We start from the raw sequence: 17,730 nt of genomic DNA, 5'->3' as shown, positions 1-17,730 counted from the left end.
GTCAGACCTCCTCTTGGAGAACAACGGCAGTCTGGACACCCTGAGGGCCTCCTGGGTCAAAGCTAGGGGCGGCGTGGATGCATACCTGGTCTCCTGGCAACCCTGGGCTCAGCCAATCAGGACAGGAAGCTTCCCCAAACGCCACAGAGGTGGTCTTCAGCGGCCTGACCCCTGGACGGCTCTATCAGGTGACCGTGAGTTCAAAGGTCGGAGAGCAGACAACTGAGGCTGTGCCACAGGCAGAACAGGTAAGTCATTCTGGAATGTCAATCAACTAGCCTTTTCACACGATTTAGCAGAGTTAAGCCAAGTTGAGCCGAGCCGAGCTGTACTGCCTAGTCACGGATCCACCATAGTTGCTGGAACTGTGCTGGAAAGGACAATGTGAATCTCTCACTTTCTCTCTCTCTCACCGTCCCGCAGTGCCAGACAAGGTGTCTCAGCTGTCCATGGTGGGCGTCATTGATGGCAGCGCTATGAAGATTACATGGTCGCCCCCTAGAGGGGACCGGGAGAACTATCGTGTCCTGCTACTGAATGGCACAGTGGCTCTACTCAATGAGACAGTGAGCAGGCTGGGTAGACAGTACTCCTTCTCTGGGGCTTCCTTGGGGCTGGTGCCTGGCAGGCTCTACACAGCTCAGGTCATGGTGGAGAGCGGTCTGTTTGGCAACACCGCTCAATGTCAGGGGAGGCTAGGTACGTTACATTAGACATTTTTACTACACTGTATTTAAAACCAAATCAAATGTTTTTGATTACATGTGCCGAAAACTTTACAGTGAAATGCTTACTGACGAGCCCATTCCCAACAATACAGAGTTAAAAAGTAAGAAAAATATATGCTAAGTAAAAAAGGAATAGGAACATAATTAAAATAATAACGAGGCTATTTACAAGGAGTACCAGTACCAAGTCAATGTGCAGGGGTACTGGGCCGTACGCACTACCCTTTGTAGCGCCTTGCGGAACTTAAAGCTGTCGACCCGCTCCACTACAGCTCCGTCAATGTGAATGAGGGCATGTTCGGCCCTCTGTTTCTTGCCCACGTTGAGGCAGAGGTTGTTGTCCTGGCACCATACTACCAGGTCTCTGACTTCCTCCCTATAGGCTGTTGCATCGTCATCGGTGATCAGGCCTACCACCATCGTGTCGTCGGCGATCAGGCCTACCACCGTTGTGTCGTCGGCAAACTTAATGATGGTGTTGGAGAAGTGCACGCCACGCAGTCGTGGGTGAACAGGGTGTACAGGAGGGGACTGAGCACACACCCCCTGAGGGGCCCCCCATGTTGAGGGTCAGCGTGGCGGGTGTGTTGTTGCCTACCCTCACCACCTGGGGGCGGCCCATCAGGAAGTCCAGGAATCCAGTTGCAGATGGAGGCGTTCAGTCCCAGGGTCCTTAGCTTAGTGATGAGCTTGGAGGGCAAACCGGTGTTGAACTCTGAGCTGTAGTCAATGAACAGCATTCTCACATAGGTGTTACTTTGTCCAAATGGGAAAGGGCAGTGTGGGGTGCGATAGAGATTGCGTAATCTGTGGATCTGTTGGGGCGGTATGCGATTGGAATGGGTCCAGTGTTTCTGGGATGATGGTGTTGCTGTGAGCCATTACCAGCATTTCAAAGCATTTAATGGCTACAGATGTGAGTGCTATGGGACGGGAGTCATTTAGACAGGTTACTTTGGCATTCTTGGGCACAGGGACTATGGTGGTTTGTTTGAAACATGTAGGTTTACAGACTGGGTCAGGGAGAGGTTGAAAATATCAGTGAAGACACTTGCCAGCTGGTCAGCACATGCTGTAAGTACACATCCTGATAATCTGTCTGCCTTGTGAATGTTAACCTGTTTAAAGGTCTTACTCACATCGACTATGGAGAGCGTGATCATACAGTCGTGCGGAACAGCTGGTGCTCTCACGCATGGTTCAGTGTTGCTTCCCTCGAAGCGAGCATATAAGGCATTTAGCTTGTCTTGTAGGCTCACGTCACTGGGCAGCTCTCTGCCAGGTTTCCCTTTGTAATCCGTGATAGTTTGCAAGCCTTGCCACATCCGACGAGCATCAGAGTAGGATTCGATTAGTGCTCTTTTGACACTTTGCCTGTTTGTTGGAGGGCATAGCGGGATTTCTTATAAGCGTCCGGATTAGTGTCCCACTTCTTGAAAGTGACAGCTCTAGCCTTAACTCAGTGCGGATGTTGCCTGTAATCCATGGCTTCTGGTTGGGATATGTACGTACGGTCACTGTGGGGACGACGTCGTCGATGAAGCCGGTGACTGATGTGGTAAACTCCTCAATACCATCGGATGAATCCTGGAATATATTCCAGTTTGTACTAGTGAAACAGTCCTGTAGCTTAGCATCCGCTTCATCGGACCACTTCCATATTGAGTGCATCACTGGTACTTCCTGTTTGAGTTTTTGCTTGTAAGCATGACTCAGGAGGATAGAGTTATGGTCAGATTTGCAAAATGGAGGGCGAGGGAGAGCTTTGAATGCATTTCTTTGTGTGGAGTAAAGGATCTAGAGTTATTTTCCCCTCTAGTTGCACAGGTGACATGCTGGTAGAAAGGAGGTAAAACAGATTTCAGTTTTCCTGTATTTCCTCTGGATGAGCATTTTCTTGTTTGTTTATGGCCCAATACAGCTCGTTGAATGCAGTCTTAGTGCCAGCATCGGTTTGTGGTGGTAAATAGACAGCTACGAAAAATACAGATGAAAACTCTCTTGGTAAATAATATAGTAAACAGCTTATCATGAGGTATTCTAACTCAGGCGAACAGAACCTCGAGACTTCTTTAATATTAGAGATCGCGGACCAGCTGTTGTTGAGAAAGAGACACATATTGACAAAGAGACACCCCCCCGATCTTACTGGACTCGTCCAAATAGAGGTTAGTGATACACTATATGTACAGAAGTATTTGGACACCCCTTCAGATTAGTGGATTTGGCTATTTCAGCCACACCCGTTGCTGATAGGTGTATAAAATAGAGCACACAGCCAGGCAATCTCCATAGACAAACATTGGAAGTAGAATGGCCTTACTGAAGAGCTCAGTGACTTTCAACGTGGCACCGTCATAGGATGCCACCTTTCCAACAAATCAGTTCGTAAGATTTCCGCCCTGCTAGAGCTGCTCCGGTCAACTGTAAGTGCTGTCATTGTGAAGTGGAAACTGTCTAGGAGCAACAACGGCTTAGCCGCGAAGTTATAGGCCACACAAGCTCACAGAACGGGATCGCAGAGTGCTGAAGCGCATAGCGCGTAAAAATCGCCTGTCCTCTGGAAGCAACGTCATGAAATGGGTTTCCATGGCCGAGCAGCTGCACACAATCATAAGATCACCATGTGCAATGCCAAGCGTCGGCTGGAGTGGTGTAAAGCTCGCCGCCAATGGACTCTGGAGCAGTGGAAATATGTTCTCTGGAGTGATGAATCACCCATCACCATCTGGCAGTCTGACGGACAAATCTGTGTTAGGCTACCTGCCCCAATGCATAGTGCCAACTGTAAAGTTTGGTGGAAGAGGAATAATGGTCTGGGGCTGTTTTTCATGGTTCGGGCTAGGCCCCTTAGTTCCAGTGAAGGGAAATCTTAACTCTACAGAATAAAAGTACATTCTAGACGGTTCTGTGCTTCCAACTTTGCAGCAACAGTTAGATTTTGGAATGAGATGTTCGACGAGCATGTGTCCACATACATTTGGTCATGTAGTGTAGCTCTTCTAATGTCCAGAAGCTCTTTTCGGTCATAGGAAACGATGGCGGAAACATTATGTAGAAAAAAATTACGATTAGCGCAAAAGAATACACAAAATAGCACAATTGGTCAGGAGCCCGTAAACCGTCTTGCTGGGTCCCCTGCTGGTTGTTACCGAATGTTATTATGGGTTGTATGTTCTCAAGAGCATTTAAGTTGTCTATTTTAAATTGGCATGGCTCCTGAAGTTTAAATTTTTTGTGTTGATTACCCCTCCTCCTTTGCCCTCTCTCTCTTTACTCATTCACATCATCTTCCCCCGCTCTCCCCCAACCCTCTGCCTCTTTCCCTCTCCTCTCTCTTTACTCAATTACTCCTTCTCCCGCTCTCTCTCAGCCCCTCGGCCTGTCCAGCAGCTGGTGGTCCGACACAGTGATGAGACGTCTCTGAGCGTGCTTTGGTCTCGTCCAGAGGGGGTGTGGGACGGGTACACCGTGGTCTTGAGACAGGCGGACACTGTTGTGTCACAGAGGACACTGTCCCGTGACGTCAGGGAGTGCACATTCAACGTCCTCATGCCCGGACGCCAGTACGCCATCGCCGTCACGACCAACAGTGGGGGCCTAAACAGCTCGGCTTCAGTGATTGGACGAACTAGTGAGTCACGGTTCCAAAGGGAGATGGATAATGATGCTTTCACCTTTCTTTTCCCAATGTGTTTATGTTCAAGATTAGACACTAGAACATTGTTCTTACAGGTTTTGTAATCATATACAGTGCTTTGCAAAAGTATTCATCCCCCTTGGCGTTTTTTCTATTTTGTTGCATTACAACATGTAATTTAAATGGATTTTTATTTGGATTTCATGTAATGGACATACACAAAATAGTCCAAATTGGTGAAGTGAAACGAAAAAAATAAAAAACGGAAAAGTGGTGCATGCATATGTATTCACCCCCTTTGCTACTGTATCTTGCGGTCAATTTGCAGTCTGCAAATTATTTGTAATTATTTTCCGGGCCGCTGAGCACCTCTCAAGAAAAAATGTAAAGTGTTGGTCTCATCTTTCATGAGCTGATCCCAGAAATGTTCCATCTCTGTTAGTGAGCATTTATCCTTTGCCAAGATAATCCATCCACCTGACAGGTGTGGCATATCAAGAAGATGGTTAAACAGCATGATCATTACACAGGTGCACCTTGTGCTGGGGATAATAAAAGGCCACTCTTAAATGTGCAGTTTGTCACACAATGCCACAGATGTCTCACGTTTTGAGGGGGTGCGCAAAGAGCTGTTGCCAGAGAATTGCATGTTCATTTTTCAACCATAAGCCACCTCCAACGTTGTTTTAGAGAATTTGGCAGTACGTCCAACTGGCCTCACAACCGCAGACCACGTGTAGCCACGCCAGCCCAAGACATCAGGCTTCTTCACCTGTGTGATCGTCTGAGAGCAGCCATCCGGACAGCTGATGAAACTCTGGGTTTGCACAACTGAAGAATTTCTGCGCAAATTGTCTCAGGGAAGCTCACCTGCGTGCTCGTCATCCTCACCACGTTCTTGACCTAACTGCTGTTCGGTGTCGTAACCGACTTCAGTGGGCAAAGGCTCACCTTCGATGGCCACTGGCACGCTGTAGAAGTGCGCTCTTCATGGATGAATCCCAGTTTCAACTGTACCGGGCAGATGGCAGACAGCGTGTATGGCATCGTGTGGGCGAGCGTTTTGCTGATGTCAACATTGTGAACAGAGTGCCCCATGGTGGCGGTGGGGTTATGGTATGGGCAGGCATAAGCTACGGAAAACGAACACAATTGCATTTTATCAATGGCAATTTGAATGCACAGAGATACCGTGACGAGATCCTGAGGCCCATTGTCGTGCCATTCATCCGCCGCCATCACCTCATGTTTCAGCATGATAATGCTTCAAGGATCTGTACACAATTCCTGGAAGCTGAAAATGTCCCAGTTCTTCCATGGCCTGCATACTCACAAGACATGTCACCCATTGAGCATGTTTGGTATGCTCTGTCATCATGTATGACAGCGTTCTGCAAATATCCATCAACTTCGCATAGCCATTGAAGAAGAGTGGGACAACATTCCACAGGCCACAATCAACAGCCTGATCAACTCTATGCGAAGGAGACGTTTCGTGCTGCATGAGGTAAATGGTGGTCACACCAGATACTGACTGGTTTTCTGATCCCGCCCCTACTTTGTTTTTTTAAGGGGTCTGTGACCAACAGATGCATATCTGTATTCCCAGTCATGTGAAATCCATATATTAGGGCCTAATGAATGTACTTCAATTGACTGATTTTCTTATATGAACTGTAACATTTTATATATTTTTGTTCAGTATAGTTGATGATCTCTGCTCTGTGGTCTCAACTATGGTCTACATTTCTCTCTATTGTCTCTGTTAATGTCTCACATCTTTGAAGGCCTCTCTCTCTCTGTCTCCTCTCAGCCCCGGCGCAGGTGACCAGTCTGCGTGTGACCAATGGTGGTAGCACAGACAGCCTCCAAACCCAGTGGGAGCGGGCGGCTGGCGAGCTGGACTCGTACCGTGTGCTGCTCATCCACGACAGCAGTGTGATCAAGAACGAGAGCACCTCGGCCCACACCACAGCCTACAGCTTCCTGGCGCTGAAGCCTGGAGCCCTCTACAGGGTGGTGGTCATCACTGTCAGGGCCGGACAGGCCTCCAGGCAGAGTGTGGCAGAGGGACACACAGGTAATAATATAATAATATGCCATTTAGCAGACGCTTTTATCCAAAGCGACTTACAGTCATGCGTGCATCATTATTATTATTTTTTGTGTATGGGTGGTCCCGGGGATCGAACCCACTACCTTAGCGTTACAAGCGCCGTGCTCTACCAGCTGAGATACAGAGGACCACAGGTAGACAACACTATGATGACTGATAGATGTAGCCAACTTTAAATATATAATGTTAAAATAGATCAATTAGAAAATAATGTTTAGCTATCACACATTAATATGAATTCCGTTAAAAGCACTCACAGTTTTAACTGTTTTTGTGTGACAAACACCAGTATCAGTTTATGCAAAATAATGTAAGAGAATGTCGTCTATTCTATTTGGGATTGACAGGATATTATTCAGAACTCTTAGCTCTTATCTGATGCGACAGGAATTTTCCTGGAATTTCCAGGATCACCGACTACGCAACAAACATGTCAAGGTTTTCCTTTCAAAGACTTCCCGTCATGTAGGGAAAAGCATTGGGGTGTACAGTATTTTGTATTGTTGAATTCCAGCTACCTTAATCTGAAAACGTTTTCATTTAAAGATGGAGGGAGAAACAGCCCCACTGGCCGCCCCATCACCATTGTTATTGTTTTTGTTGATGTGTTGAGGAGCATCGCGCAGCATGGTAAAATATGCACTACATATTGTGCTCTTCTATCGTGTGTCTGAGGGGAAAAAACAGAGTTCGTTGTTTGCAGTAACTTCTTTGTTGTAATATCGCAAACAGACGTGTCTGTTTCACCATTAACGATTCTAGCTTTAAATAAAAATTATATACAATAGAATATAAAGTTCTTAAAGACATTTCCTCACTTGAAACAATGATTGGTTTTGCTGTTGCATTTAATCCTTTATTTAAAAAAAAGGTAGTTCTTGTATCTGTATAGATCTCTACTAGTCAGTAGCTGTGTGTGGGTAAAATCACTGAGGAAGCCAAGCTAGAAAAAAAAGCTACATTACAACCTATGTGTTGTGATAATTTAGTTGTTTGCTCTATAACACGTTAGTTCATATGCCTTGCGACTGTGATATATAGGCCTAAGGCCGAGACAATAAGAAGACGGAGGACAATTTGTTTCTGTTTGTTAGCTTTTAATCGCTTTATGATATTCCTTTAATTTCTTCTCTCCTTTCCTCATCCTCTTGCGTGTCATCTCTAATATCTTACGTTTTCTTCCAAATTATCTGGGTAATTCAGTCCAAATCACTGTAACACAAACACTGTTCAGTTTAGTTACATTTCAGTCATTTAGCAGATGCTCTAATCCAGAGTGATTTACAGTTGTGAGTGCATACATTTTTCATACTGGCCCCCGTGGGAATCGAACCCACAACCATGGCGTTGCAAGCGCTATGCGCTACCAAATGAGTCATACGGGACCAGTTCTAGGACACAATCTAAGCCTTGACTTACCGTATGTAATAATGCTATGAGCCTGGTTAGTGAGGCTGTATCATATCTAACAAACCTAAGAGATATTCAACAGATCTGGAACAGCAGGTTCATGGTGAAATGACTCCATGAAGCCTGGTTCAACACTCACTAATCAGAGTCAGACTCATCAGTACTCTCTGTATCTGCCCACTCCTCTGAGTCTGAATCTGATGATGTCTGTTGTCTCTCCCTCCTCTCTCCTATTCTCTTCTCTGTCAGTTTCATTTTCTCTCGCTTCTCTCTTTCTTTCTTCTCTTGCTCCTTTTTTCATCTTCTCTTCTTTTTCCTTCAGCTTTAGTTTAAGCTCTCTATTTTTCTCTTCCTGCTTTTGTACCTTTTTCTCAACTTTTGCTTTCTTTTTCTCCAGGTTATTTATCCTCTCCTGTTCTTTCTTTTTCTTTTTCTCTTTCTCAAGTTTAAGTTTCTCCTCCTTTTCTTTTTCCTTCCTCTCCTTCTCCAGGTTCTTTATTCTCTCCTTTTCTTCCTCAAACCTAAGATTATCTTCCTGTTCTTGTGCCTTAATCTCATTCGCGAGGATCTTCAGCCTCTCTTTTTCTTTCTTTTTCTCTTCTTCCAATTTACATTTCTCCTCCTTGTCTTTTTCCTTCCTCAACTTCTCCAGGATCTTCATCCTCTCTTTTTCTCTCTTTTTCTCTTCTTCCAATTTACATTTCTCCTCCTTGTCTTTTTCCTTCCTCAACTTCTCCAGGATCTTCATCCTCTCTTTTTCTTTCTTTTTCTCTTCTTCCAATTTACATTTCTCCTCCTTGTCTTTTTCCTTCCTCAACTTCTCCAGGATCTTCATCCTCTCTTTTTTCTTTCTTTTTCTCTTCTTCCAATTTACATTTCTCCTCCTTGTCTTTTTCCTTCCTCAACTTCTCCAGGATCTTCATCCTCTCTTTTTCTTTCTTTTTCTCTTCTTCCAATTTACATTTCTCCTCCTTATCTTTTTCCTTCCTCAACTTCTCCAGGATCTTCAGCCTACCTTTTCCTTTGTTTGTCTCTGCCAATTTTAAGTCCCCTTTAGCCTTTTCATTTTTCATTTCATCTAGACATTTCCGGCTTTCTATCAACTGTTCTATCAGGTTGTTCACCTCCTGTTCTTCCCTCTTTTCCTGATCCCCTATACACTGTTCCTTCTCTGTCAATTGCTTCTCTACCTTCTCTTTCTGACCTACATTCTGCATCTTCTTCCATTTTCTGTCCATCTCTTTTCCCACCATTTCAAGTATCTCAATCCTATCCAACTCCCTCTCTTTTTCTATTGCCTTCATCATCTCTACCATTTCCTGCTCCGTTTTCTGGATTCTATGTGCTGGAGACTCCCTCTGCAATTTCTTCAATTTTTTCTCCATCTCTTTTTCCACCACCGCAAGTATATCCACCCTATCCTTCTCCCTCTCCTCTTCTAGTATCTTCATCATCTCCTCAATGACCTTTTCCTGTCTAAAGGCTGGGTCTGAGGATGTGTCTGTGTATAGCTCCTCAAGAATAGCAGGTGGCAACGGCAGAGGGCGTTTGGGAGGAGAGAGATCAGGAAACCAATGTGTTATAGGCATGGGAGGATCAACCAGTGGGGGTAGGACAGGAGAGCGTCTGTGGAGTCTCTGGCCAGCTGGGAGGACACGTGAGCTGCCTGTCTGAGACACACTCTGGTTGGTTGCAGATCTGACGTGTGGGACACATGGGTATTGGGCGTAGTACTGATGCCGTCCTGACGTAGGCCTAGGCTGGCCAGTGGGAGGCACTGGAATGGGGAATTCCCAACAAGGTTTCAAGGAGGCTGAGGAGTCGCCCGCACCATTCTTGTTCTGTCGCATAAGAAACATAGCAATATTAGGTAGTTATAGCATGTGCATTTTTGTTAAATGGCATAGAATTAATCAAATACCTGTTCAAGGTACAGTACATATATTCAACCGATTAAACATTACAGTGTATGTACTGTAGCTATAATATCATGGAATTAAGAAAAATATCTGCAGGGCTTTTCATCCGGCTCCATTGAACTTTCTCACTGTTAAACTTCATTTAGCCCCGCATACCAGGCCACTAGGTGTTCAAACTGGGCACTCTGTGTCTGAAATCCTCATCTCACCTCCTCAATCAGCTCTCCCAGTCTCTTCAGCTCTGCCCAGAGCTCCTTGGTCACCACATCTACCTTATTCTCCAGCCTTCTGATGACCAAACAGAGTTGCTGGTTGTCCTTCCCCTGCTTCCATTGGCTTTTATGCAACAGCTCCTCATCCTTCTGCTGTTTCTTCTGGCTCTTTTTGAGCTGAGCCATCATGGCTTCCTGGTCACTCTTCAGGACTTTGATAGCCTCCCACATCAGAGTCACCTTCTCTCTGAAGAGACCCACTTTCTGAGACTCGGTGGGCTGCCTCTGAACAAGATGAATGTATGAAAGGAGATGACCATGTTCAAAGGGAAAAGACAGAAACCATGCAAATATTGTAACATAAAATGACAGCAATGATGAAGTTTGAGCTTATAAAATGGAGAAATAGTAATTAATTGAATGTCAAGTAATTTACATGAAAAATGAAGCTCCTACTTACAGTAAGGTATTGTACTCTCATTGGAGCAGGAAAACAGAAACAGTCCATGATGACTGTCTTGAATGTGGACAACTTGGTGGAACAAAACAAAACAATCAATGCAATATAGCCTAAATCATTTGGGATATTTTCTTAGGTTAGACTTTACAATTATTAGACACATTTTGTTGAAGGCCCAGTTAAAACGGTATATATCTACTTAGATAGAACTTACTTATTCAAGAGATGAAATGGCGAATAATTCACACATTTCACAGTTAATTTAGGATCATCAGTATGCTTCAAGTCCTTTCTTTATGAGTAGCCTAATCTGTTTGCACTCCAACACAAAGGTTAGAACCTATGATGAGAATTGAATGCAATTATGACATCATTTTATTATGATGCAGGATACTGGGTTTTGAACATGATAGTCAATTAAAACGCATCCCCTTAGAATTAGAATCCCTTGAACATTCTAATTCTATGTGCATAACTCATCACAGCAATTATTAGGCTACATCATCCCCTAATCAATAAAATGGCACCCAATTTAGACCAATATTATGTGAGTTTCACATACAATAATATTATATTGGTCAGAGTATGCCCTCCTGTACTGTCAATCCACATATATCTAGGCTAGGCCTGACCAATGATATTGGCCTACACCTCACAATAATTTAATAATATTTTTTCTTTCTGCTTGCATTTTGCATTTATATTGATGTGTGTATTTTATGTCATGTATGTAATTCAGGGCTCATCTGTAAAAGGGGCCTTGGTCTCATTATGACTCCCTGATAAAATAAAGGTTCAATAAAATAAAATAAAAAATAAAAAAATCTATAGCCTACCAGTGCAGTCACCTTCCATTCTGTTCATGACACTCACTCTTTTTCTTCACCATTTGTTCATTGAATAACTTTCTTATGAATAGCTCATAAATGGCTCAAGCTTGTTGAGGTCAACTATCCATTGAACTCACACAACCAAGTTACTGTTGTAGCTTGTAAGGGATGTTCTTACATATCCCACATTATTATTGAGAGAAAAAGAACAAGAGTTCAAATAAAAAGTCCTTACAATATAAAATAAGTTATAAAATAAGTTTTCTTTTTAATTTGTTTCAAAATATATTTTGATTCATATAGGCTTTACAGCTGCAAATATGAACAGACAGTGATTCACAGAATGACTGACTCAGTCTCTCTCTCTCCCCATCCCCCTCCCCCTTCCAGACCCTGCTGCCGTAGGTGTGGTGACAGTCAGTAACAACGGTCGTATGGACTTCCTCAGTGTGTCGTGGCGACCAGCCCAAGGCGACGTGGATAGTTACCTGGTCACCCTGAGGGACCGTGAGAGGACCGTCCACACCCTGGTTGTGTCCAAGTCCAGCCCTGAGTGTGTGTTCAAGTCCCTTGTGTCTGGACGGCTCTATAACATCTCTATCATCTCCCGCAGTGGAGTCTATGAGAATCACACCATCGTGCAGGAACGCACACGTAGGTCTACCATGTCTACCTGTTTGTCTGTTTGAAATTGGTCTTGTCTGCTTGCTTTTACTGTTCTATTCAATTCAAGTGTTATTCAATTCTATTCTATTCTATTCCTCTCCCCAGAGCCCTCTAGTGTCCAAAACCCCACAGCGATCCACTCGGCCAGGGATGACTACCTGAAGGTGTACTGGCGCCATGCAGCCGGGGACTTTGATTACTACCAGGTGGTCATCAAACACAACAACATCTTCCACCAGAACAAGACGGTTATGAAGAGCCAGAACAAGTGTGTGTTCAAAGGCCTGGTCCCCGGGAGACTGTACACCGTCATCGTCAGCACCTGGAGCGGGAAGTATGAGACCAGCATGTCCACAGACGGAAGGACCTGTGAGTGATACGAATAGTACTATGTTATATCTCTTCTTTGTCTGTAATAATAATTTAGTTAGCTACATTCATAACTGTCTAATTGTGGTGAAACAGTTTCCTTGAGCATGCTTATTTTAAACCTGTCTCTCCCTACCCTCTGTTCCTTTGTATGTACAGTACATTGAGTTTGTATGCTGCAAAATGTATTGCCTTTGAGAACATTACAGTTTATCTATTTTAATCTCGAATCATGTCTGTGACAGTCCCTGCGGCGGTGAGATCACTAGCCCTGGCTGGGCGGGGCACGGAGGACCTTCGTGTCACCTGGTTGGCTGCTCCGGGGGACGTGGATCACTACGAGGTGCAGCTCCTCTTCAACGACATGAAGGTTAGTCCTCCTGGTCCAGTCTACAGTAATACCTGGTTAGTCTGTCTTCATGTTTAGAGGACTTTTATGACCTTCATTCTTTGTTGTATTTTATTGCTGCTTTATTTCTATTTATCTTGCTGATTTTATTATGTTAAAGTGACTTTGGTTGTTTCCAACAAAAAAAAAAAGGTGCAAGTCTAGTCATTTAATATAGCAAAATGTATTAATAATGAATGTGTTATGTATTATTATTATGAAGGTGTTCCCGCCCATCACCCTGGGCAGCAACGTGGGGAAGTGTGTCCTTTCCTCCCTCACCCCAGGACGCCTCTATAAGATCCACGTTTCCACCTTCAGCGGACCCAACCAGAGGGCCCAGTTCATAGAGGGCAGGACAGGTAAACCAAACCAACACACCTGCTGGGTTAAAAAGCTAGGCTACATTTGTTTTCTTTCAAATACTTGTGTTTGATTTGTTTGCACGTTTGGGACTACTCCATTGGTTGAATTGAGGTAACAAAACGGGACACAACAAAATGTCACAGAATCTAACAAATCTAACGCAAACATAACATAAACTAACAACGGTATTCATTTCCGTTCCACTTCCACCCTCCTTTCTCCCTCTCCTGCTTCTTCTTCCTCCTCCTTCTTTATTTTCTCCCCTGCCTGCAGTTCCGAGCAAGGTCAAGAACATCCACGTAAGCAACAATGGGCAGAGCAACAGCCTGAAGATCAGCTGGACCCCGGGGCAGGGTGACGTGGACAGCTACTCTGTGTCCCTGTCACTGGACGGGCCAGAGGGACGCATGCTGGAGACGCGACCCGTACCCAAACACCTGAATCAGCTGGGGTTCAGCTCCCTGCAGCCTGGACAGCTGTACAGTGTGACTGTAAGGTCTATCAGTGGTATACTGTTGAACAACAACACGGCCAGCGGACGCACCGGTGAGGAGGCTACATAAGGACTCATAACACATTCTTTACTCATATACTGCATTCATAAGCAGTACATTAGCATTTCATACTGTATATTTGGGTGTTTTGGGGGTGGACTGGGAAGGAATAGTGATCTCTCTCAATGGGTCTGGCTATCTACAATTTGAAATCAGTCCATTTGACTGAACTGATTGGTTGTGTTTTTTTTACCTACCCTTTAATCAACTGTTGATTGATAAACAATGACAGCCTATGTGCAATTTGTATCCCTTAGGAAATAAGTAATCTGACCTCAATGGGACTACCTGGTTAAATAAAGGTCAAATAAATAAAATAAAAACTGTTCCCTCTCTCCTCAGTCCCCTCTGCAGTGACGGGCCTGCAGGCTGACAACAGACACACCACCTGCAGTATTCAGGTCAGCTGGCAGGAGGCCCGGGGCGTGGCGGACGGCTACAGCCTGCAGCTGCTGGACGACAGGGGACACCTGGTCACCAACAGGTATTATTATTTGTGTATACTATTTGAATTCTTGTATTTATTGTATGAACCACTCCAATTGAATTGTATTGAATTGAATGGAATGGAATATAATTTAATTGAATTAAATTGAACAGCTCCCAGGCCTCCTCCGGGTCCACACCGCTCCAGCACCATTTCGACGGCCTCACCCCGGGGAAGAGGTACCATATCCTGGTCCACACCACCAGCGGAGGGGTCCACAGCGAGGAGGTCACCACTGAAGCACGCACGCGTAAGACTGCATGGATTTATTCACCAAGTCCCTTGAAATCAATGTCCAGTGGTATTATGTGCAGTACAGGAGTGCTCAACCCTAATCCTGAAGAGCCATATGTTTTTCCTTGTCACTGTGCTTCTGCTTGCTCTTCAGAGTCTAGGTCAGGTTCCGGTAAAGCACATTCTGACAACTGTTGATGAGAGAGGGTTTTGATAAATCTGATTTAAATTTGATTGAATAATTCATCCCCAGGTCCGGCGGCGGTTAGCAACCTCTCCATCCAGGCCAACAGCAGCAGCAGCCTGTCCTTCCACTGGTCTCCCCCAGAGGGAGAGTTGGAAGGTTACGACCTCTACCTGTACAACGGAGACGACACCCTGTACGACCGGCGCAGCGGCCTGCCCAACACGCTGCAGGTCTCCTTCCAGGGCCTGAGGCCTGGTGTCTCCTACAGGATGGTGGTGTTAACACGCAGCGGAGAGCAGACCAACGACATAGCTATCTGGGCCAGGACTGGTGAGAGAGCTACAGATATAGGATCTTAATTTGACCAGTATTGTCGCAGCAAAATAATCCTGCAGCAACAGTATTTGAACGTTTAGTCCATTCACACTTTTCCGACGATTTAATGTTGCTTGGTCGGTGGTTAGGCTATTAGCTGGCCAAAATTAGGCTACATGAAAAGTGCAATACCGTTAATATAACCGTGTGTTAGTGTGGTCTTCAGTGAATGTATGTAAAGGAAAATTCAGAGTGATCAAATTCAAATCTGACATCTGTACTACTCTAGTGCTAAGGAGGGGTACTGTCGGTCTTGGGTATGATAAAGACAAATTCTTACTTGAGATAAGATGTGAGTTTCACATCACGTGATGGCACATACATACGTAAGGTGTTTCTCTCACAGAAACTATGAGGTAACAAACAACTAACTGCTAACTATAGCCAGTATGAAAAATGAATGCACTCACTAACTGTAAGTCGCTCTGGATAAGAGCGTCTGCTAAAATGACTAAAATGTTACACTCACTGACATTACATCATGACTTGACTTCTGATCTTACCGCTCCTCCTCTTCCTCCTTAGTCCCGGCTGCAGTGACGTCTCTTCACCAGTCGGAGGTGCTGTGGGTGTCGTGGGAGCGTGCAGCGGGGGAGCTGAGCGGCTACTTGCTGTCTGTCTACAACCCAGATGGCTCCCAGCAGGCAGAGGAGTCTCTAGGGCCCGACGCCACGGAGCATGCCGTCCCCACTCTGATCCCCGGGCGCCTATACCATGCTGTCATCCTCACCCGCAGTGGCGAGCTCACAAACAGGGCCACCACTCAGGGCAGGACCGGTGAGTCCTCTCTCTCTAGATGAGTGTCAATGAGTGTTGACGTGTGTAATTGCAGTGAAAGGGGGACATACTGTAGCTTAGTCAGTAAAGAAAACATATGGATGTACAGTAGAAAGGGAAGCATTCTTGAGGGCTGCCCTGATTTGTCTTGATGGTTAACAACACAATTACCATATAGTCTATACTAAAATCAGTTTTTATTGTACAGTATTTGCTTGGATGTTCATCAAATTGCTAATCCTTCTTTGCATTGTCATCTTCTCCTCAGCCCCCAGACCCCCTACCTCTGTGTCATTCGGCGGGGTCACCAACACTTCACTGGAACTGAACTGGAGTGGTCCTGCAGGCAGCGACTACGACGACTTTGACCTGCAGTGGGCCCCCCGGGACCACCTGTCTGTGTTCAACCCCTACCACACCCGGACCTCCGGCAGCCGCATCCTTAAGGGCCTGTACCCCGGACGCCTGTACAACTTCAGCCTGCGTACTGTCAGTGGGGCTGTTCGTGGTGTTGGTGAGGATGGGAGCCCTGCCTACAGCCTGCCCATCCACAAGAGCATCCGAACCAGTAGGTGGCGTTATACTGTACACTGTTTGGTTGCAAGTATTGCAAGACTGAGAAGATGTAGAGTTGTTGCTTGACTGGAACAAAATCCTGTGCACACTACAGACACAGATAAAACAAGGAGACAAATGTTTCACCGGATGTATAAGCATCATCAAATGTGGTAAGGAGAGGAAGCCCAGTGGCCGACTGTGGGAGAATATGGTATGAGATTAAACTGGGCTGACATTCTGCAGATTTTCTCATTGAAGAAAAGCCCGATCTCAATACAGTTTTCTGTTCCCAAAACTAGAATATGTTACTTGTAGACATGACCCTTTGTTAAAGTTTCTAACAATTGTGTTGTTTACAAGGAGTGCAAGGGCGAATTGAGTTATTGCACATGTGCACTTCACAGAGAAGGCGTACCCTAGTGGAAATATGCAAATACATGCTAGTACGCGGCAATAGGATCTCGCTAGCTCGTGCTTGGCTCTGCCCACCTCCTTGCTTTTTCTTCCCACTATGCTTCATTTACTCCCATTGAAAACGACACAGATGAACTGTCTTGAGTTAGTTATAAATATCTTTGCTTCAGCTCTGACCTCTGTACTAGAAAGACTATAGTTTTCTTGACCCCTGTTCTTACCTCTGGCGCCCTCTACAATTTATCCCCTCCATAGAGCCAGAGCGTGTTCAGTACCTACACTGCCGCCCCCAGAACTCCACCTCTATCTCCTGCTCCTGGGCGCCCCCGGAGGCTGACTATGACTCCTACACCATTGAGTGCCTCCACCGGGACTCCCGCACCCTGGTGTACTCCCGGCGTACGGGCCGCGACAGCACCCTCTACCACATCACCCAGCTGGAGCCACACAAACGCTACACCGTCTCCATCAAGGCCATCTCCGACAGCATGACTAGCGAGGCCGCTGAGGATAGCGTGGTCACCATGATCGACCTGAGTACCAAAGGGGTTGTGTTTAGCTTCTGGTCACAGTGACTGTGTGATGATGACCACAGGCAGAGATGTGATATGGTGAACTCTGTATGGCTATATGACAGCCAAAGCCGTTGACTTTGAGTATGGTCTCACTGCTGTCACCTCTAGTTATTTTGTGGTCCTTATAGGTTACTTTAACCAGTTATAAACATGGTTCAATGGCCACTATGATCCACTGTGCTTTGAAGCTGTTATAGGTTGATATTCTGTAAACTAGGATTCTGCACCTGACGTCCATGTAAGATCCCGGCTAGTAAGGTACATTCCAGTACAATCATAGATGTTCTATTGCTGTGTTTCTCCCTCCAGGCCCTCCCCTCCCTTCCCTCAGCACCCGTGTTAACAACAGGGCTGCTCTCATCACCAAAAACACCATCTTCTTCAAGTTTAACTGCAGCTGGTTCAGTGACGTCAACGGAGCAGTCAAGTTCTTCACAGTGGTGGTGACCGAGTCTGTAGGTAAGG

General features: G+C 45.4%; 2 protein-coding genes across 3 annotated transcripts; one reads left to right on the top strand and one right to left on the bottom strand.

Annotated features, from left to right (window-relative positions):
* Window positions 1-239: 239 nt before the first annotated feature.
* On the top strand, window positions 240-17,724 carry LOC123489045 (receptor-type tyrosine-protein phosphatase beta-like; the record flags this gene model as incomplete). Its single annotated transcript, XM_045219756.1, has 16 exons — window positions 240-248; window positions 424-699; window positions 4,102-4,362; window positions 6,182-6,448; window positions 11,706-11,969; window positions 12,087-12,350; window positions 12,596-12,720; window positions 12,962-13,100; window positions 13,378-13,650; window positions 14,001-14,142; window positions 14,259-14,395; window positions 14,633-14,896; window positions 15,467-15,718; window positions 15,987-16,286; window positions 16,946-17,225; window positions 17,576-17,724. Coding segments are annotated over exons 2-16 (3,367 nt in total), but the record flags the coding sequence as incomplete, so codon positions are not given.
* LOC123480996 (transcription initiation factor TFIID subunit 3-like) lies at window positions 7,580-11,218 on the bottom strand. 2 transcript variants are annotated; one of them, XM_045219758.1, is made up of 5 exons: window positions 10,700-11,218; window positions 10,486-10,557; window positions 10,023-10,310; window positions 9,085-9,735; window positions 7,580-7,696 (listed from the first exon to the last, which is right to left on the bottom strand). In XM_045219758.1, the coding sequence occupies exons 2-5, from the start codon at window positions 10,531-10,533 to the stop codon at window positions 7,694-7,696; spliced, it is 990 nt and encodes a 329-aa protein (XP_045075693.1). In that variant the 5' UTR covers window positions 10,534-10,557; window positions 10,700-11,218; the 3' UTR covers window positions 7,580-7,693. The 2 variants fall into 2 exon arrangements, with proteins under 2 accessions (XP_045075693.1, XP_045075692.1); XM_045219757.1 differs by lacking the exon at window positions 7,580-7,696 and having other exon boundaries at window positions 8,210-9,735.
* Window positions 17,725-17,730: the final 6 nt, after the last annotated feature.

Source organism: Coregonus clupeaformis, unplaced genomic scaffold, assembly GCF_020615455.1.
Source record: "Coregonus clupeaformis isolate EN_2021a unplaced genomic scaffold, ASM2061545v1 scaf2710, whole genome shotgun sequence".
Taxonomy (NCBI): Eukaryota; Metazoa; Chordata; class Actinopteri; order Salmoniformes; family Salmonidae; genus Coregonus; species Coregonus clupeaformis.
This window is presented reverse-complemented; position numbering and strand designations above follow the sequence as displayed.

What these genes read in the sequence shown, in the direction of transcription:
- LOC123480996 (XM_045219757.1), bottom strand. Translation starts at nt 10,533, where the DNA reads ATGGACTGTTTCTGTTTTCCTGCTCCAATGAGAGTACAATACCTTACT. An exon ending in TGAGAGTACAATACCTTACT is followed by an intron (nt 10,311 to 10,485) that starts GTAAGTAGGAGC and finishes CATCTTGTTCAG; the next exon opens with AGGCAGCCCACCGAGTCTCA. An exon ending in TGGGAGAGCTGATTGAGGAG is followed by an intron (nt 9,736 to 10,022) that starts GTGAGATGAGGA and finishes CTTATGCGACAG; the next exon opens with AACAAGAATGGTGCGGGCGA.